Source organism: Vipera ursinii (assembly GCF_947247035.1).
Source record: "Vipera ursinii genome assembly, chromosome: 4".
Classification (NCBI taxonomy): Eukaryota; Metazoa; Chordata; class Lepidosauria; order Squamata; family Viperidae; genus Vipera; species Vipera ursinii.
The window spans coordinates 34,769,872-34,792,391 of record NC_139514.1 but is presented as its reverse complement, the minus strand read 5'-3'; the positions used below and the strand labels follow the sequence as shown (position 1 = coordinate 34,792,391).

At 36.5% G+C, this 22,520-nt stretch overlaps 1 protein-coding gene and 1 long non-coding RNA gene across 4 annotated transcripts in view; both read left to right on the top strand.

The window, feature by feature from the left end:
- IFT57 (intraflagellar transport 57) overlaps window positions 1-11,268 on the top strand; it is a 56,717-nt gene extending 45,449 nt beyond the window's left edge. Inside the window, exons 12-13 of one of the 3 annotated variants that reach the window (XR_014492384.1) lie at window positions 527-855; window positions 11,251-11,268. Coding sequence is in view for 1 of the 3 variants with exons in the window: in XM_083361580.1 (XP_083217706.1) it covers window positions 527-621 (95 nt within the window). In the remaining 2 variants the exon portion in view is untranslated. Of the gene's footprint in view, window positions 1-526; window positions 1,785-4,061; window positions 4,493-11,250 lie in introns of those variants that run through there. The other 2 variants (XR_014492385.1, XM_083361580.1) reach the window with 2 other exon arrangements.
- Window positions 11,269-12,227: 959 nt separating this feature from the next.
- On the top strand, window positions 12,228-13,242 carry LOC310640208. The gene is made up of 3 exons (XR_014492499.1): window positions 12,228-12,257; window positions 12,970-13,017; window positions 13,170-13,242. It is a non-coding gene; the product is annotated as an uncharacterized lncRNA (long non-coding RNA).
- The last annotated feature ends 9,278 nt before the right edge of the window (window positions 13,243-22,520 follow it).

Below are 22,520 nucleotides of genomic sequence, written 5' to 3'. Positions count from 1 at the left end.
GAATGACGAGCTGTGCCTCATGAATGGAGAATGATTGATGATTGTTTTTTCTGCCAACTGGTGACATTGGCTCAGAGAGAAAAGAAGTTGAATAATCCACCAATTAGTGCCTTGAAGCTGTCCTTCATTAAATCTGTAGGGACACAATCCCTGATCTCCATAATTGATGCCCTTTAAATCATCTATGGTGGCAGTAAAAATTATATCAAACATACTTTTCTGTTGACTCAAACTTGGGGGAAATTCCTATTTATGCAACCATAAGGAAGTACATCTGGTAATCAAGCAATAATTAATATACACAGTTATGACTGTTTCAGTTGTCTGCTATCACCTCCCCCATCCTGTTCTTCTTATTTAGGTGTGTTTCTTCAACACCAGAAAATATTTCTACATTACATTCTCTTTTCACTGGGTAATTTGAAATTTTCCCTAGTCACACATTTTCTGTAAGAATAGATAAGTTTGTCATTCTGGCAGTAGAAGAGTAGTATCGTTCTAAGATTTTTGTTTTGTTTTTTATTAGCTTCTCCAAGCCAGCTATCTGGGCTCAAGGAAGTAAATTTGTTCTCTGAGACTCAAGAGTTTAGTAGGATGCAGGTCTATAAGAGCAGATCTTGAAACATGGACATAGAAGAAAAGAAAAGAAACTAGAGTGGAAGTAGGACAGCTGCAGGAAGAAAAAGTATTGGTCTTATAGGTAAAAGTATTAAGACAATTGAATCTGGATGTAAAAAAAAGAATGATGTGGAAGCTGCTTGGAACAGAATGAAAATGTGTGGTTATTCACATGAACCATGAAAAGGACTTCTGTGAATGATGAAGTGAAAAAGGGAATCAGCGGATGAGAAAAATGTAAGAGGATGGTTGCTGGAAAAAATGAGGATGAAATAGATTGTACAATGTATTTTAAAAGAAAAAATAGTAGAGAGATGAACAGAGCTCAACAAGGAGACTCCAGCAGAGAAAATGCATTTAAAAATTTAAAAAATGATTTAGAATAAAACTGAAATTTGAGATTACTTCAAGAACTATTTTAGTAATTTCTTCTGTAGGAATGATGATGTTAAGCTAAAGAGTGGAAAGAAAGAAATGTTGTACATGGGAGTATCCAAGGAAAAAGGAAATCATAAATGCTATGAGAACGTTGAAAAAATAGTAAGGAACCAGGGATAGATTATGTAATTGTTTATGCAATTCTTTTATCATGTGTATGAAAATTGTAACTGTGCAATAATTGAAAGAATACCTTTATTCTTCCCATATAAATAAAAAAGAAGCAAGAGTGAATTCAAAAACTAATGGAACATTAGCTTATTAATTGTCCTCAAGAATGTTTTGCAGAATTATGATTAAAAGAAATGATTGTGAGCAAAAATGTAAATAATGCTGGGCAGCTTATTGCAGGTACAGAATATACAGAGCAGGTTTTTTTTCTTTAACGAATAATTTTAAAATATACAAAAACCTTATATGTGTAATAAATTTTGCATGAGAAACTGTGTGATAAAATAAACTTCAATTATGGAATGTTTTGCTTGAATGTGGAGTTGGGGTTGCTTGCTGAAGCAATTAGAATGGTATGTAATGGAAGTGAAGCATATACAATAGTTCATCCATGTGTATATAGAAAATGTGTTACAGAAAGTTTCTGATGAGTTAGAGGTATGGTTGATTGAGAATGTAAATGAGTAGTTTTTGTATGATTATTTGCAGTGAGTGTGAAGCAGATTATATGATGCAGCATGGTGTATAAATCTGAAAATTAATCTGTTGAAAAAGATTAAAACAGCTACAAAGACTCCTCTACTTATGACTGTAATGGAGTCTTCCCATCATGGCCACTATCTGGCCTAATGAATGCCAGCCGCCATGTTCATTAAGCAAATGCTGCAGTTAAGTAAACCAGTGGTTTGATATAAGCCAGTTTTGCCAAAAACCAGGAAATCAGTGCCAGTTTTTAGCAAATAAAATGCAGTCACATGAGTGTGGGACACTGCAGATGATCATAAATGCGCCCGAGTTGCTGAATGTTCAAAGGTTGGTCATGCAGCTGCTGACGATAGGTGTCGGAATTTCAAATCCAGGTTGTCCCCCAGGTACGTCTTTCATAACTTAGAATATCGCTAAGCAACCAGTTGTAAGTCAAAGATTACCTGTATGTGTAACTGCAGGGTGTGGGTGTAGCCTCTCCCCCCTCATTCTTGTTGATTGCTCATAAATGACTCAAAATTTGATAGAGGAAATGGCATGAATTATAACAAGTTATAATAGTAATTGAAAAATTAGAGCAAGCAAATGAATTATTGTTCTTTGGTATAATGTTTACTGAAGGTGGGAAAATGGATGAAGAATGCTAGTAAAGAGGTAGTGCTTACTGAGCGGGGCAGCAGTAGTGATGAATGAATGTTTCTAAAATGAAACAAAAAGTTCTGTGTACGAGTGCATGCTTCTACCCATTTTGTTATATGAAAATAAGAGTTTGGGAAATCTGCAGAAACATAATGGAATGCAGAGGAATGATGAAGGTGAGAAATGACCTTTTGTGTTCAGAACTAAATACTTGAGTTTCTTCTTCAGAAACTATGAAAGAGGTCTTTTGTACTACACTAAAGTATGCCCAGAAGGGACAACTGTAATAATTAAACTTCAATAATTTTGCTTCCTGGAACCACCTGTTTGTGCTTTCCCCATGATTCATTCTGCTGTCTGGAATGTACACCATGAAGGTTCCAGGAAAACTAATCATCAACATTGCTGCAGTTATACTTCCTGCTTTATTTTAAATCTTCTGATGTCCTGATCCTTGAAACATTTATCTGCTCCAGAGTCAGTGCAGCAAGCATATATATAGTTCATGCTGGACATGAAAGATGTTGTTTTCTTTCTAAGAACTATCCTTTGCTTCAGTGCCTTAATAAAATTCTCTCACTGACTTCCTGGAGTTTAAGGGATTCTAATAATTCAGATGTAACTAGGGCTGAATTCAAATGATCACTACCTATTATGTACTCTAAAAGGTTTATTACATACAACTACCTTTTCATAATGAGAAAGGGGATCGGTAGATAGCCAGTTTCTTACTTTAAAACAACAATAGATAACTGCAGGGTTTTGCCTCCTTCCTTCCATTCTCAATTCAACATGGATTGAAAGCTTGAGGTGGAATTGTATAACTAATGCCAGATGTTCTATCAAACACTGGTGTTTAATCTTAGAACCAGGCAAGAATTAGCAGCTTGCTTCTTGAACAAGATTTTGAAAACTGTTAAGGATCATAAACTGTCAGTGGATTCATTTATATTGTTAATCACAAAACAAGGGGATCTTTTGGTTCTTTTCTCTTGGCATGCTTTGTGATACCTCAAACTGGGACCAGGGCAACTTAAATCTTGCAGTGCCATTTGTGTTGCTTGCTAATAATTTATCTGCGTGTGCTTAATTTTTCCTTATTATTCATATATTATTCATATAATTCATTTAGCCACAATACTTGCTAGGTAATTGAATTAATTTCAGTAAAAAATTTTTTAAAAAAATCTGTCTACTTAAATCCTCCCACTTGTTCACTCAGGAATTCTACTGTTATATAGGACTGGTATAGTTAACTTCATAACTGCTTTGTATTTTTCTGCTAAAAAGATTGCTTCTAATAATAAAAATTTGGAATAATTTGTGACTTTAAAAGTTTATTATCTGATAAGGACATGGAGCTTCCATTCCTACTTTCCCAAAGTGATTATATATGTTAAGAATTGAGGTCAGAAGAAATACAGAATTATAACATGAGCCTCAAAATATACATAACTGTGTTTCAAGAAAAAGTAGAACGGAAAAAAACACTCCCTAAATGACTTCTAAAGCTATGACAATCCTTTCTATATTTGTTATTTGGCACACTTATTTGCAGCACTGGGTATCTTCAAAATATTAAGTGAATTATCTGGCCATAAAAAAACTGTCAAACTCTTTTGTAAGCAAATAAACCCATCTCTCTCTTCTTAATGGGTAGGCAGTATTAGTAATATTTCAGGATGAATAATTTTGAATCTTTGAAATAGGGTTGGATAACTGCATTCCTGCCTACTCAGATGCAAGTTCCATTATGTTTAATGCGATTATCGTCATGGAAGTTGGTACAGAATTATAATGAAGTCTCAGCAGTCACATTGTCCAAGAGGAAAATTATCATTGGCATGTAAGAATTGCTTACGTATTTTAAAGTCCCTTTGTGGCAGTTGCATCTCTGTTACCTGTATAATCTATAGCTAGTAATGTTAACTCCATCCTGCACTATGTTTATGTTTTATGAATACATGCCTATACAAGGAAAACACTATGAATAAGAGTATGGCGAACTCACATTTCACAAATTTGATGGGTGTTTTTCCTAGGCTAAAGGCAATGTAGTTTTACCATATTGTAATGTACACTATTATTTAGCATCTGTTATAACTAAAGAAGCAAACATGAGTATCTTTGTAAAGTAATAGTAAAATTCAGAATTGGAATGAACTTTTGATGCCATCTGGCTCTTCCTTTAATAGATACACATATTTCTGCCATTTTTATTGGAGCTAAAAATACTTATATGCTAGGTGAAATTATATCCGATAACCTAAGAATTTTTCACAAGGTATTCTTGGAAACATCCCTGTGGCTGGTGGGTTTTGTAACTTTAACAATTTAGGAAAACTAAATTTCATTTATATTCATTTTACTCTACTTAGAAGATTTGGTATTCAAAAAAATATTTTAGTACAAAAAGTGAAGTTTTAAAACATGAAGAGTCTAGAATTCAAACACTAAAAGACAGCTATGATACAGAAGTGACAATCTTCAATATATAGATTTGCTTTCTAGAATTTGTAGGGTGCAAATTCTTGTAATTGCTATGGTATTATCTGTTATCAAACTTTTTCCCCAACAAAGAGTGAAAGTATTGACATTAGATTTTTAGGAATCTGTCAAATTCCATTGTATATGCAAGATTAAATATTGAGCAGATTTTTAGCAAGTATTACATGGAGATGACAGACGTATTTTTCCTGTTCCTCAAGTGGGAATGATACTAAAACGTTTTGGTCTTTTTCTGATCCAAACAAAAAGTATTATTTCTGAAACCACCTACAGCCAGACCAAAACAACATAAATACAATGAAATTATTAAATCTGCAAATTAGGAAGCTGGAGGAAGAAGAAGAAGAACAAATCCAGAAGCTATTCACGCCCTTCCTCTCAAACATACCCAGTGATGCTATAATAGCTGTTGAGGGATGGAGCCAGTTTATTTTGGACAACAGATTTAAATAGTGTTCTCCCAGAGTAACTTTTTCAGGGAAACTCTTTGCTAATTAATTAAAACTAAACAGGGGTTTTGTTTGGTCTGTTTTGATCCTCAGTTAACCCAATATATTTATCCATCCAATTTTGAACTCATGGGCAGAGAAAAAATAAGGTAGCACATGAAACAGGAGAAAAAAAATCCAACCATTAATTTGGAACACACACGTACACATATTCCATCTGCATTACTTGGAATATGCAAAAGATCGTGCCTCGGCTATCAAACACAAGTCCAGGCCCTCACAGCCCAGAGAATCCACAATTGTGCCATATACGTTCGTTTGCCGCCCACCCCCCATCACCTTTTTTCTTCTGGAGGCTTTCAGAACCAAGGCTATCAAAAGTGGAAAAAGCTTCTTTGCACTGAATCTGCATTAGTTTTAAAGCTAATAGAAAGAAGGAAAAGGTGCTAATGTGATTTTGGAGATGTGGGGACATACAGGGAAAATAGGCAAGCTCAGGAGAATAGTTAGTGGCAAGAGGTACTTACTGTTCATCCTTATTTCAAAAAAATAGGATTCAATTCTAGTATTTCTTTTCAAGTTAAAAAAATGCAAGCCTCCCCCTTTGGAGGCTGCTTATAGGAGTTATTTCAGTTACAAAAAGCAATTTTAATTTAATCTGCCATCTTTATGATGGGCCAGTATTCCAAATAAATTATTCTGGGATAAGCAACATTACTGAAATGATTAGTCACCAAGACCAACTTAAGTCATATTAACTTTAATGAGATGATAAATATTATAATCAACATGTTTTGAAGGGCAATATGGAAAATAAATTTGTTTTTTTTTAAAAAAAGGTCATTCATTACTATAACATCTAAATAAATAAAATGTTTAATGCAACATTTTTATGAAGGCGTTACAGTAATACATCATTTTTAAGGTCTTGGAAGTATTTTTGACACCATATTGTTAAGGTGTTATTATGTAGCTATAAAGATTTGTAGCTGTATAGTGGATTAATTCTTAGTGGCTTCCTGGCTAAGGAACCTTTCTATATTCTCAAAACATAATCACAGTCTTCCCTAACTTGAGGGAAGAGTGGGATTCAGGAAGAGAGAAAGTTAAGAGGTCCATTGTTCTGAGTAAGTTTTTGCTGTTCACTTACAGAATCAAATACTAGGTGAATGAACGATTTTATACAAAGAGTGAAAGATTGGGAACCAGTGAGAATTCTCCAATGGGTGCAAGTGATACGCTTGTGTATAGGACTTCATCATGCATATACTGCAACTTACAAAACTTGTTCAGATGTCATGATGAAACATAATCATGACAAGGTGTTTTAACAGCTATTGAGAATGTTTAGTTATTCAAAGGTGACTTTAAAAAATAATGCAGTATGTTCAGTTTGGAGTGGTTCTACATCTGTTGCAATCCTTTGTATTCAAAAATCTTTATATAGACCACTGAATACTGGTTTTATATCAACTTTATGTGAATTACAGCAATTAAAACTTTTCTCAAATCTCAATTTCATTGTTTTAATTAGGTTTTTTTTTAAAAAAAAATACAAGGTGTAAGATTATTCCTGGAGATTCCAAGTGAGGAAACTGCTTTAAGAAACTGCCTCAAGAGCAGGTGGTGGCAGTAGATTTACCTGTGTGGGTGAAATTACTTCACCTGGATAAACAGCCACACCCAAATACTCTAGAACCAGACAGTTGATGAGTTTAGACAGTTGGAACTAGGTGTGGTGATTAGCATATTATTTTCTTTCCTCCCTTTAAGAAGAGTTCTTTACTTCATTTCTCTGCCTCTGCTTGTCTCTCCATTCTTATATTTTTCAGACAGAATAGTTTGTTGTAGTTTTCTACACTAATATCTTGCTTGGCTTCTTGGATTTTTTAAAAATGAGATAATTTAATGAATTGTAGACTTATCAGTCTCTTCAAAGTTGGTGAATTCAGGAAACAAGAACCATTTGGATTTTCAGAATAATATTTATTGTTAGTGTCAGGTGCAAGAAATCAGCCAAGGCAGTTCAAATGAATACAGATTTAATGCATACTAACACACTCTACAACAGGGGTGTCAAACTTCTGGCCCATGGCAAAACTGTCCCGATACATTGCATGTCACATGACGTCTCGAGTTTGACATGTCTGCTCTACAAGAATCTAAGCTACTAATGGTCAAAGCAAATTTGTGGTAGATAATTCAAGGTGGACTGAACTTAGATCTCTTGTGGGTGTGAAGGAACTTGAGCCTGATGATACGCTTGACCTTTCCCTCAGGCTCAGCCTAATCTTCTCCTACAGTTGGTAGAAGGGTAACAAGGTCTTGAAAGCCTGCCAAAGCAGTTCTCCAGATCAATTTATGCCCAGCATAATTAAGATGGAATTACTCTGAATCTCTTTTTCATGTTTTTTTTTTTAATCCCATTTATATCCCGCCCTTCTCCGAAGACTCAGGGCGGCTTACAATCTAAGCACAAATCAATGTGCTTAGCAATAGCCTTCATTCTATGTATATGCCTACTTATTAGGGCTTTCGGGACCCCCCCCAAGCAGCATTATTACAAAGTCAGCTTATTGCCCCAACAATCTGGGTCCTCATATTACCTACCTCGGAAGGATGGAAGGCTGAGTCAACCTTGAGCCTGGTGGGATGCGAACCTGCACTAATTGCAGGCAGCTGGTGTTGTTGTGACTCAGGGCCAGCCTGTGGGTCCGACAGCCGGGTCCGATGTATCGGAGGACTCAGACGAGGGGGAGGAGGGAAACGAACCGGCTGATGATGGTTTGGAGGCTTTGCAGAGTCCTCAGCCGGGGACCTCTTCTCAGCTGCGTGAGCCCGAGAGTGCGGAGGATGATGACCCACAGCTGGCCCTGTTCAAGGACGCCCGACGCAGGAGGCAGTCGAGCAGGAACAAACAAAGAAAGGCTATGGGACTCCTCGGGAGGAGGCACAGGGAGACCACGCCCTGAGCTCTCTATAAAAGGAGTGTTTGGGGAGGGGCTGGTTGCTGAAAGCAACTTTTCCGCTTGAGAAGACAAGCTCTAGTGTTTTTGTTAACTGCGTAATTAAATCTTGGCAGAAGCCTTTTAGCCTTAGACGCTCTCCAGTCTCTTCTTTTTGAATAGGGGTTGCGAGAAGAGGGCTGGTTCAGAACAGGTGTTACTTAAGGAGGCATTAGCCCACTGCTCCACCAAGGCTCCACCCCCTCTTCTCATTATAAAAGGAATCTTTTATAATGGTCTTGCTCACTCCTTCACATTCCAGACTCTGTTAAAAATTCTATCCCAAGCCTTCATGTTATGTTTACTATACCAGACAATATGTCTTGTATATACAGAACTGGTATGCAAATAACCATGTGTATTTCCCACACTTTTCTCATAAATTCCTTTTTTTGCTAATAATTTAATTAAAATATTTGGATACAGTAACAAAAGATAATACAAACTGAAAAAGAAAAGGGGATGCAAGAAAGCAAAAAGGTAAAAAGAACCCCCACCCTGGAAAAGCATTTCCCACCTTATCACAAATATAAACAATTTCATAACCTATTCACCTCTTAATTAGCAAATATACTGTAAAACTCTTCATCCCATACTCATCTCTTAACTATAGTTACTGAAATAAATAAGACTTCTCCAATCCAGGTGTCAACAAAATAATATTAATTAACACATATAAAACTCAACATTCCATGTTTCAAATCTTAGCTATAAGCGAAATCCCATTTAAAAAGCATAAAATAGTCCCAATAGCCAACTATAGACAAAAAAAATCGCATTAAAGTTTAACAAAGAGCGATTATTTTTCTTAAAAAACCCACCTAGTGTTACTGTATTGATGAAATGAGGGACATAGAAAAGGAAGGAAGGAAGGAAGGAAGGAAGGAAGGGAGGGAGGGAGGGAGGGAGGAAGGAAGGAAGGAAGGAAGGAAGGAAGGAAGGAAGGAAGGAAGGAAGGAAGGAAGGAAGGAAGGAAGGACAAGCACCAATACACAATTACCCTATTCCAAATATCAACAATTCCAAAGATAATAATATGATCATTACAAACCACCTCAAAGATAAAAACCATTCCAAATAGCAACATATCCCATTCATATAAACATTCTATATTTCAACTCTAAACAAATCTACATTTTGCAACTATAAAGTAATCCCAGTATCTTAATATAAATAAAACACTAAAATTTAACATAGCAGAGAGACAATACTTCTGCTTTAAAAGGGACAAGTTCATAAAACTTCGTTTTTAATTGCTCTAAAATTAGAACTCATGAATTAACTGTAGGGAAAAAGTTTACACATTTAAATGTAAGCAAATCCAATATACCACATTTTTACAGTCAAGACATCAACATACTTCTCTGTAATCCATTCAGATAGTGATTGATCTTGTTATGAATTTCTTCAATATTTTAAGCTGTCTCTTGTAAATCCAGCAAAAAGAAATTGTTCTAATTTCTCTGAGATTGCCATTGTTTTTTTTAATTTTCTTCTTAAATTTTTAAAGCCTTTTCTTGTTTTTTCCTTATATCTGATGATAAATTCTTATTCAAGTCTTATTCATGCTGTTCCCATGTAAATTTTGTTTCATATCTTTTTTGTAACATTTTTTGAGAGCACACTGTTCCCAAAAAGACAAACATCGCTAACATAATTGATTCAAGCTCACGCTGCAGTTTTTGGTGCAGTTCCTCAAAGACAGACATGTCAAACTCTTGACGTCAGGTGATGTCGCACAACGTATTGGAACAGTTTTGCCATTGCTGGCAATGGGGTTGGTGCGGCTTCCGCATGATGCGTCCGGCCCATAGACCAGCAGTTTGACACCCCTGCTCAAAGAGATCTTTGAATGCCATTATAAGTTATTTATCTTCTTGTTGTTAGTTGCAAAGTTGTGTCTGACACATCGCAACCCCATGGACAATGTTTCTCCAGGCCTTCCTGTCCTCTACCATCTTCTGGAGTCCATTTAAGCTCACGCTTACTGCTTCAGTGACTCCATCCAGCCACCTCATTCTCTGTTGTCCCATTCTTCTATTGCCCTCAATCTTTCCCAGCATTAGGCTCTTCTCCAGTGAGTCCTTCTTTCTCATTAGGTGGCCAAAGGATTTGAATTTCAACTTCAGGATCTGGCCTTCTAAAGAGCAGTCAGGGTTGATCTCCTCTAGGACTGACCAGTGAACACCTTGCAGTCCAAGTGAGTCACAGGAGTCTTCTCCAGCACCGTAGTTCAAAGGCCTCAGTTCTTTGGCGCTCAGCCTTTCTTATGGTCCAACTTTCACAGCCACACATTGCAACTGGGAAGACCATAGCCTTGACTATATGCACTTTTGTTGGCAGGGTGATGTCTCTGCTTTTTAGTGTGCTGTCTAGATTTGCCATGGCTTTCCTCCCCAGGAGCAAGCATCTTTTAATTTCTTGGCTGCAGTAGCCATCTGTGGTAATCTTGAAGCCCAGGAAAATAAAATCTGTCACTACCTCCATTTCTTCCCCATCTATTTGGCAGGAATTGAGAGGGCTGGATGCCATGATCTTGGTTTTCTTATTTATCTTACTATGTCTCTAATATTTATTTTTAAAAAATAATTTCAAAGTCTTATTATTCAAAATTCAATATTTGTCAGAAATTATTTTCTGAGCCCTTAATCTGTTTAAAACGTTCTATAGCCAATGTCTTGTTTGCTGTTTATTTTAAAGTCTTAAAGATTATAAAAATAGATCTTCATTTTCTTTTATTAAGGATTGGAGGCACTCACCCCCAATGTTTGCAATCTTGTCACTGTGAGCGTGTCTAATTCTTTGAAGCAATTAATAAGCAATTTCCAAAAGTGTTTATCAAGGGAAGTGTGAACTTAGTATCCTTTAAAAGTTTATTTGCAGCTGGAGCAATTATGGCAAATTACCTCATCTCCTGATTCTCACCCTCCCTCCAGAAACTGCTGTCTTGTGGCCTCTTTGCAAGGAGCACCTGGAAAAAGAACAGCTTGGCCAATTTCACATGCTCTTTTATCCAGAGAGGGTTATAGGAGCAAATCACTTACAGGCTCCCTATTTGTGGCTGCAAAGTTGGATTCTACTTTTTGAACAGCCATCTTCAATCCACTAATGAGAACTTTGGGACCTTAACAAGGTGACTACTATTAACATCTGCAATGCAACATTATCTGCAATAGCAAAAAAATATTGAAAAACTTGCTAACATTTTCTGTTCAAAATAGCAATAGCACTTAGACCATTATACTACTTCATAATGTTTTACAGCCTACTCTAAACTGTTTGCAGAGTCAGCATATTGCCCCCAACAATCTGGGTGCTCATTTGACCAACCTTGGAAGGATGGAAGGCTGAGTCAATCTAGAGCCAGTCAGAACTGAACTCCAGGCAGTGGGCAGAGTCAGCCTGCAATACTACTTTCTAAACACTGCCACCACAGTTCCTAAAGCCACGTTAACATTTTCTGGCTTCACTCCTCGTGGAGGAAATGACCCTAAAAAAAATCTTGTATCTCCTCTTCATATTACAGATGGTCAGGTGGCCATTGTATATGATCAGCTCTAGGAGGGAGAATAATGATTCATACAATTAGTAAAGCAATTGTAATACCTTCTATTATTATTCTGGAGAATGAAAAATAGCGGCTTAGACATATAAAATAAATTAATGAAGCAAATCCTTCAAATTATACCTAGATGTTTTATCTGAGGTAAACTGCGACCCGATAAAAAATTATGTTTATTTATCAGCTCCTATAGTTTAAAACAATTTTCCTGTATTAATATAGGCCTATTTTATATATTATTAACAGCTATGAGCAAAACTTTATAAACTAATCATAACATATTTCAATATTCACTTAGATTTCTATTTTCCCCCCACAGAAGTGCTGATTTGTCCGTTCTGTGGTGGTTTATTTTCTGTGATTCATCTGGAACAGGAAATGGTATGCAGTATTCAGACAGCCTCCCCCCTTTCCTTTCCTTTTCCTTCCTTCCTTCCTTCCTTCCTTCCTTCCTTCCTTCCTTCCTTCCTTCCTTCCTTCCTTCCTTCCTCTATCAATCTCTTTCTCCTTTATCTGTTCTCCGTTGTCTTGATCTGATCTTTAACACTGGGATTTACCAGCTTTTCTTGATGCAGGGAAACTTTTTAAAGTTACGATATTTGATACAATGCTGGCAAATTAGCTTCTATTCATGAACTATCTCTCAAACTTTTATTTTAAAAGGTGTACAGCTGGTTCTATGGACTAAGTGGCTTAAATAAAATATGTACTATTTTCCTGTAGCTGGAGGACCATACATTTTATTTTTAAAAAAGATAATGCCTCAGAGGTGGCAGGGTTATAGTCACTGAGGCAATGTTTTGAGGAGGTTGGAAGGGTCAATGGACAAAATGAATGCCTTAAGCCTTGCACTTATTTAAAAGATCCATTCAATGCTATTTGTGCAAATGCAGCTACTAGATTTGGAAGTGACTTGGTTAAGCACATTTTATGATCACAGCCAATCTAATTCCTTTAATATAGTTGTTTACGGCTCATTTCAAATTTGTACTTTTCAAAATCTATAAAATATCTCAGTCCTTTTGTCTTTTTATTCCATACATGGCATCATCAGTGAATCTATGATTATATATGATTTTGTATTGCTTTCAAGACTTTTGACATCTTCAGAAGCCTAAGATAGCAGAATGGCACTCAAATGGTCAGTTTCTTTCATTGTTGTGTTATCCTCTTTAAAAATACATTTGAACCATGACCCCAATCTACCCTGAAAAAAAATGTGTAATTTATCTGAGAAATAGAGGCAGTATTAAAATTAAATCATTTCAAATTATGCTCATTTCAAATTTTCAGGTCTGAAGACAAGACCTCAAACTATATGCATAGTAACATGAAAAAACACTTTTTCATACTGTTATAATGAAATGTTCTGCAAGGCTAAATAATGTTGGGCAAAGTGGTAAAAGAATGCATATAGGATTTGGAATGGTTAGAAAATGAGGGGGAATCTATAGCATTCACCAAAAGCATCACAATAGAATATTTGGCTAAATTGTGGTCAGGCAGCTGAAAGGAAATGGAAGAGTGGCTTCCCTCTTCATCTTTCCACCCCTTAAACTTCTTGGAATTCCTTCAACAAATATAGCCTGGATAATTTGTAAGATTGTAGTATTTCTGATGAAAATCTTCACTATGAGACCTGAAGATACACTCATATTGCATGTGATTTGTTGATAAAACCACAATGGCTATATTCATACATCATGTTCTAACTGCTGGTTAAACACAAGCTACGTTGCACCATCATGAATCCAACATAATTTCACTGAGATCTGCTTTTACTTTTTTTTTTAAGAGTATCCACAGTGCTTCAGGTCACAAATATGTTCCTGTGGTTTATATGACTACCATGATATCTTCATAGGGCTGTGGCTTAAAATCTCTTGACATTCTAGATTCCTTATTGTCTTTGACTGTGTTTCTTTGACCATATGACAAGTTTTAATTCTCAAGCAGTCCTGCCAACTCTTAACAAAACTAAAGAGAGGATCTTCAAATCAAAAGGATAAACTTCTAGGCAGAATGGAACTTAGTTCTCTAATACCAGATTCATTTACATCCAATAGCAGCACAGTCTTATTAATCTATTGATTGGCAGAATAATTCTCTTTCTACTTCTTGCAACAAGCTGATATGCACACATTAAATCAGAAGGAAACTGTATGCATAGCAGCACTGATACTTTGGGAGTCAGAAATAGTCCAATTAAAGTGCTTGCAAAATCTGGTACTGGCTCCAATCTTCATCCTTTTTAGTGATGTGGGAACAAGAAATCACTGTGGTTGGGACTTGGCAGAACTAATGTCCATTTAGCTGTCTAATTTGCAAGTCCCTGCAGAGCATAGCTGCATAATATATATGCAGACTATTTGCTGAAATCTGATTACTGTTTTAATAGCACCTAAATCTAGTAGAATAGAGTATGTAAAGAGTGAATGAAATAAAAAAATATCAATATAATGACTGACATATTTCTTGCTTCCTAAAAATAAGGATATTGATGTAATACAATTAAGACAAGGTACCAAACAAGGATATTAACAGTTTTTTTCTACAACTTGGAAGTGATTCAAAATAAGGAAAACATGCATAACATAAGCATTCAAAATCCTTTCCAACCTTTTACTACAGAGGCCATAGAACGGGGGTGAGGGGAGGGGGAGTGTCTGCTTCCTCCTCTGTGTTTCTACTACCTTCTCATGTTGCATGCATATATTTGTTTATGCACCCTGGGAAGTGAGCTGCATGGGCTCCTTGCCCCATGTGCTGTTGACTATGGAGGAGTTAACAGCATCTTGAGCAATTGTCTAGCTGCTATTCGCCACAGGGAAAATGTTCTTAATTTTTTTTTCTATAGCAGCCAACTGGATCCAGTCCATTTTCAAACCTAAACTTTTCTGGGCCAGCTTCTTCCCCTGTAGTAAATTTGGTTTCTGTTCTGTTCAGTCTTTGAACGTTCCTACAGAGAGGCAGCCATTTGGACAAAGTCCCAAGTCTCCTTACATAATTTGTTTCCCACAGTCTCTTGGTTTTTTGAAAAAAAATAACCTGGAGTTTATAAAATTAAATGTGATTGTTAACAAGCAGTTTAGGTAAAATATTCCAACACAATTGTCTTGTGAAAGACTAACTCAGCCACTGAAAATTAATTATGGAAATAAAGTAGGGTTTTTTCCTTCCCCCTCAAATTGCTGTACATACATTTGGGGAAAATCAGAAATAAGATCTAGGAGCTGTTGAGATGGCCAGCTACTTACCATAGGACACTCATTATATTACTTGCCATTTCTAGAAAGCAAAAATTCACCCAACACCCCCCCAAAAAATAATGATTTCAAAAGAAACAAATTCTCACTTACTGTAAGAAGTAAGTTGACTTCCACAGAGATGAGCCAGATACATTACCAAAGTGAAGAGCTGAAAAATATGGCTTAAATCCAAAGCAAGCAGAAAGCGATATAAGCAGTTCAGGCAGATTGATTGATTGAATGATTGATTACATGCCAACAAGTCATTGTCAACTCTTAGTTACCACATAGATTTTTTTCCATGATGCTCTATCCCTAACCAATCTTTCAAGTCTCCCAACAATGCACTGTAAATTGAGTCCATCCACTTTGCTGTTAGTCATTTCTTCTTTTTCTTTCCACCTTTCCTGCATTAGACCTTTTTCCAGGGAATTGGATATTCATATAATGTGTCCAAAGATATATAATCTAGGTTATTTGTATCTAGAGCAGGAACACTCAGTTAAAGTTCAATCTGATTGCCACCCTTTCACATGGTATAAGAAAGGGTAAGACACAGAACAATCAGACTTCCAAGATTTTGTTATTATGGCCTTTCAATTAAGTAACCTGTGAACCTGCTGGAGCTGACCATTATGCCTTATTGCAAGCAAACAAGCATGTTTTATTGCTGATTGCTAAATTTTAAAACACTCAACTGAAGCATTAATAAAAAGCATAGCCAAGGACTAGAGTGTACGTCTCAGGACAATTTCAAATATTCAGCAATTCAGTAGTTATGTTATAGCACTGTTTGCTTTTCTTATAGTCGTGTATAATAATCAGAGGGTAATTATGATTATGAACCATCCATCCAGAGTCAAAGGATACTTGACTCCAAGAAGAAAAATATTGAACTTACTCCTACATTTTCTGAAGGAAAAATCATCACTATTTACTGGGAAATAGAACTGTTCATATTTTATTTTTAAAATAAGCTCTAAGTCTTCAAACAAATGCTGCGGATATTGTGTGATCATGCTAAGAACTGCTATAGGAGGGGTGATACACTTATCAATTCTATCTTGCTCTACTCTGCCAAACAGTAATTAACAATCATGAATATCATCTACAAACATTTAACCACAGTATACACTTTGACACAAATTCAAAAGAAAACCCGCTGTGGCATTTAATTAGGACTATCGTATTTGGGTTGTAGAAATCCTGGTAAATGCTAGATGGCATCAAAGAGTTAGAATGTTCTGCATCCCTTTGTCAACATGTATTGGTGTCTGAACTTTTGTAGCCCAGATATGGTAGCCCAATATTTAATGAACAGTTTGCCTATGAACTGTTTTTTTAAAAAGGCAAACAAAACCCCAAACCAATCACAGTGCAAGAAGCAGTAACTTTGTTTTTATAAAATAAATATGATTATATTGGGCATAGGAAATCATACCTTCACTCTACATTTAATTTCTTGACGTGCCCCAACTATCTTAGTCATCAATATTTTAATTTGATAGGGAAGGGCCCATTAATCAATTCATTTGAACACAATGATATAATCAAGAACCTAATGGTAGCGGAGGCACCCTGATTCCACAAATTTCTACTCAGTGCAATGAAATAAATGATAGGTTGGCCATTGACTGTGAAGATTTATTTTCAAGTCTCCACTCAGCCCAGAAGCTCACTGGATGATTGGATCTATTTATCTTCCTCTGTCCACTTTATCAGACACAATTGTTGGTGAAGGGAAAAATTAAGGGAGACATATAGTATATATCTATACCATCTATATCGGTATTGGTATCTGTAGCCTCAATTTTCTAGAAGAAAAAAGGGATATGAATATGTATATAAAACTGGCATTGCTGTTCTATTGTTTTTAAAGAATATGTTATGCTTACTCAACCCTACAATAAAAGCAGGGCATACAATGTGGTATCTACAAAGCATACTTGAACTCTGATGTTCCCATCATATATAATTGTCTTATGTTAAGTGGTGCCATATGTAGCTCTTTGTTGATCATTTACTACAACAAGAGGGAAGAATTGTAAACATCTGGATGAACAGCAGGTTAATCTAGAAGGTTTTCAAAGAATGAATACTGACATTTTAGTTACTGTCTATTGGCAAAAAGTAATCCTAATGTAAGTGCCATGATTATAAAATATATATTCATATTACTTCAGTTAAGCCATTTTGACACATAAAATATTTTTAAAAGGGAAAAATGGACAATTTTAGGAATTTAGAAAGGGTTTTAAGGAATACAGTGAGTGCTTTGGGCTTTTAATAGTCAACTGTAGGTAATTTATGCCTTGTGAATCAACTCTGACTCTCTGAATGTCTTCCTTAGAATCAAGGAGCAAGTATTCTGAGAAGACAGATCTCAAGAGCTCTTGTACAAGAAGCAAGAAACCCTTTTCCTATGAATTAGTACTCTACATAGAACAAATGAGCCACCAGCCAATGGATAAGAGTTTAGGCCCTTGAAGTGGCATTGTTCAACAAAGACTATTTCAACCTCCCACATTGTCACAACCATAAGATGGTTATTCTTAAGCAACAGAACTGGAAAAGGAGAGTGCACTTTGAAACCGCTGAAGAATAATATATCAAGAGGTTCTACTGGAGCAAGATATTTTTCTTATATTTTTAATGTGATAAATACTAAAGACACATATACATATTATCAAAAATACTTTATGAATTATTAGTTCTAACATTATTATGATTGTTATTCTGCTTTGTCTTTTTCAGTTCTATCTTCTCCAAACACACATTCATGCATGCATATCTATTTGTCTGTTGCTACAAGATATGCAATAACCATCCAGAGTCAGGTAGCATATAAATTTAATAAATAAATATTGCTCATATACCAACCCTCCTCTTTTAATCTCCTTTGCTCAAGAATGTCCAGTTTGGTCTAGTGGTTAAGACACCAGGCTAAAAAGCTAGAGACTGTGAGTTCTAGTCCACCTTAGGTATGAAAGCCAGCTGGGTGACCTTGGGCCAGCTATTCTGTCTCAGCCCAACTCACCTCACAGGATTGTTGTGTAGAAAATAGAAGTAGGAAGCTATGTTGGATATGTTTGCAGTCTTGAATAATTTGTAAAAATAATAAAAGCAGGGTACAAATAAATAAATTCAAAGAGCTATTAAAGTTAAATCATGCAATGAAACAAAGGAATTTCCAATATACATTAAGTGATATACTTGAGCTTAGTCAAGCAAAAGAAGACAATCTTACTTTCTGTCCATTCTCAAGATGGAATTATATATTAGTCATAAAATCCTTCTTTTAAAACCACACATTGTAGTACACATTGATGTTCTATGTGAGCCCTATTATTATTTAAAGCAGAGATTGGGCAAATGGGAAAAATAACTGATCATCTATCATACTACCATCTGTATTGCTTCTACCAGCCAGAGAATAAAGCATACCATCATACATTCTATCTTGAACATATTTGCAAAAATAATCTAAAAAAAACCATAAAGTCTTTGGATCCAGGGAGCGTTAAACCTCATGGCCTCTCAGTCTTGCTGAAGACTGTTCTTCCCCATTCAGACCATCATAGTATTCAGCCAAAAGGAAAGAACCATAAAGAACCTTGATAGCATCAATTGGTTGACTTGGGACAGTGATTCATAGTTGGATATCATTAGCATATTGATAATACTTCACCCACTGTCAATAGATTATCTCCCTGTAGCTTCATGTTAATGCTAAATAAGAGCAGGGAGAGTGTAGAACCTGGATAAATTCCACAAAGCATGGGCCTTGGCCAAATTCTTCACCACTATCCTCACCAACTGGAAACAGCTCTAGAGAAAGAAAGAGAACCACGGTAATACTGTCCCTCCCACTCTCAATCCTTTGAAGCAATCTAAAGGGATTCCATGATAAATGACACCAAAAGCCTCTGAGAGATCAAGAAGGGCTTGGATGGATGTTCTATATCCATCGTGAGGTCATCCACAAATATGGCCAATGTCATTTCAAGGCTATAACTAGCTCTGAATTGTGACTGAAAATAATCAAGATAAACTGCTTCATTCAGGATCTTCTGGAGCTGCAAGCCAAACCCTTCTGTGAAAATTGTCCAGTTTCGCTAGGACCACTACTGGCCTTTGAGAAAAAGACAGATAAACTCTTTCAAAGCATTTGGCATCATTCCCTCCCATAATGAAAAAAAAATCTTCCCAGATTATCTCATGCACCTTTATAAGACCTACACAGTTAAAGTGCAACTTGGAGTGAATCCAAACAACTTCATGTGGAAAATTGATGACAAATTGTGTGCTTTTAAGGGTTCAAGTTCCTGTACCTGATTGTCTATATGAAAAATACATTCTCAAATGACAAGATATTGACATACTGTAATGTATTGCATATATCATACATCATTTATCATTTAAGATGATTTTACATTTCGTGAACTACCTGGGTAATTTACAGGGTCATTCCATGGAATTTCTATTCTAAAGGGTACAGCAGATAGAGGATAAACATAAAGTTCCCATCAAGTAAAATAGATTATCTGAAATTGAAAGAAAGTATATTAGGAAAATTTAAATGACAGCGTCATAACTTTTTAAAACTATTCTTTTTTCCAATGGCACATATTCAATGCAAGCTAGAGTTCTGCCATGCACTGTTGCTAGACATGACAGAAATTTATTGATTTTCCTTTAATAATGTGTGTTTATATACTCATATAGATAAACATTGTAATCCACAGAGCAATGTAAGAGTGCCACTTGCTCTGTACTATTAGTAGTACAATATTAAAATAGTAGTCATTAGAATAACAATTGCAAGGAGGTGAAAGAGGAGGACGACAATATAATATTCTTGTTTCTCCACCTATTAAAAATTAACCAAAATTTCTTCCGTTTCAACATTTAATATATCCTCTCATGTCACTACATCCAAGTACTGTATATTAGTTACATTCTATCATTTTTAACATATATACATCTTAATCCATATCATTTAAGGAACTCAATATTTCAATGTTAGTATTCATACATCTATGTTTTATTTTTATTTTTTTTAATTAGTCAGTATTTTTATCTACTCATCAAAACAATCTCTCGTAATCCAAGTACAATCCTGTCTATTTTGGTATTATCTATTTCAGGCCTCTTAAGAATGTCCATATTTCTTCAATCTTATTCTTGCTTTCTTCCTTTGCCATGTCGTTTTTCGCTTCTTTGCCTCAGGGTCATCAAAGCATTCTTGTGTTATATCATATTGAAGTGGCCCTCCAGTCTCCACTTTTGAAGGATTGAGGAGTCTGTTAACAGCACCAAATCTTCTCATTATTTTTGCCTCTTGATATAATTGTCCTGGTCTGAATAGACTTTTTTCCACCTGTTTTCCATTATAATCTTCAAAAGTCTGTATTTGTTGACTATTTAATTCTTCTGCCAATGTATTTGATTGTTCAATTTCTTCTGTTAAGTTCTGTCCCAATAAAATATTAGTTGTAGTCACAGTTGGAGTTTGTTTCTTCAAGATGCTTCCTAGTTCTTTTCCAAAAGCTCTTATTTCATCACCAGCTGAAGAAAGGAACTGATAAGTTTGGTAAGATATTTTCCACATAGCATAGATTTGTTTTTGAAGCTCTTCCATAGTGAAGTTTCACATCTGGTGTTCAAGGTTAATCTTATCTTGTTTTTATTAAATATTTTCTTGATGTTTTAAAGAGAAATTCAGATTGAAATTTCAGGCTTAGCCACTGGGTGTCCCCCAAGTAATTTGAAAATTCTTTTAGTCCGTTTCTTTTTTCAACATTTTAAAAAAAAACACCCCTGGGCTTGCTCGCCGCTTATTTGAAGGCAGGGTTGAATTCCCCCCTCCCTCTCCACAGGGGGGAAAGTACTTAGCAGCTTATTTAGGTGAAAAGAAGAAGATTAAGGTATAAGACAGGAATCTTACCCCTGTCTCTTCCACACTGCTTTAATGTTGCCTGATGGTAAGTTTGACTTTGGCTGTCTGCAGCCTAGTAACTGTCCATATTACTATGGCCAGTCTTTCGTCCGCCGGTACAAAGGGAATGCAGGCACCAACGGGGGGGTTGCGGCTTCCCCGCATTTCTGCAAAAGCCCCTTCTATCTGGTCACCCCTCCAAGGCGGCTCTTCGGCCCTTTTAGGACCCCCCAGCGATGCGAAACTGGACGTGGAAGACGAGAGCCGTCCTCCAGACGTCTAAGTCAGCTGACTTGGCAAACCGGAAGCCTCTTTGATGTTATTAAAACAGAAGTTTTCATGGGAACTTGAAGAGAACTAAAAATATGATTGCAGCTTTAATGTTCAATGACCAGTTCAAAGCAAACAAACCATCCTTTAAAATTAGCAGATAGATATTTTGAGTTAATCTAACATTTATCCAGATATTTTAAATTATGGAACAACAAGATTTTAGTACAACTGTATATGCTAGCATAATCCCAAACACTGGAGAAAAATACCTGCTGTCATTTTTTTCCAAAGCCAATCCTATCCATTCGGTGGCCCCAGACATTTAAATAGAGGTTTTGGTACTATTGTTTCCATTTATAGCAATTGTATGGTTACACAGAAGGTGCAAATTTATGCACACTGACTAAATTTGGATTTAATAAACATTTGGATTTAATGAACCACTCCTTCCACCCAAATGATCCCTTCAATTAAAGCTTTACTGTACTTAAAATATACTTTTATTGGTTTAATACTCATATTAAAATGGTAGAATGGGCGAAGGGGAAGAAGAGAAAAACTTGAATAGATGCAAGTCCAAATTTTATTTTTATTTTTTTAAAAAAATATATAAATACAAATGTCTGTGAAATACACTACTATCACCCCCACCCAAGATGGCGGACGTGCTCGGCTGAGCTCCGCGAGCACCAGCTGTTAGGCGTCTCTCGGGAGCCCCTCATGAGCCTTTGGGCTTTTTGAGAATGGGGACTGAGGGATTGGGGGATCAGGCAGCGAGACAATTAGGAGGTCGACGAAGCTGGCGGTGACTTGCTTCATCTGCTGAGCTGCCCGTCCACTGGCCCTGCTGTTTTCCGGCTGCTCCTTGCTGTCCTCCGGCTGTTTTCTCTGCTGCCGGATCGTTCCGGACCGTTTGCGGCTGCTTGGGGCCGTCCGCTGGCCCTGCTGTTTTTCGGCTGCTTCTTGCTGTCCTCCGGCTGTTTTCTCTGCTGCCGCCTTTCCGGACCGTTTGCGGCTGCTTGGGGCCGACGCCGGCTGTTTTCTTTCTTGCCAGCTGTTCCTTCCCGGTCTGTCTGCGGCTGCTCGTGGCCGGCGCCGGTGTTTTTCCTGCGCTTCGGGCCGTTTTGGGCCGCCTAGGCGCTCCCGGACTGGCCCTGGTTGTCGGGGTGGACGCCGGTGGATCTG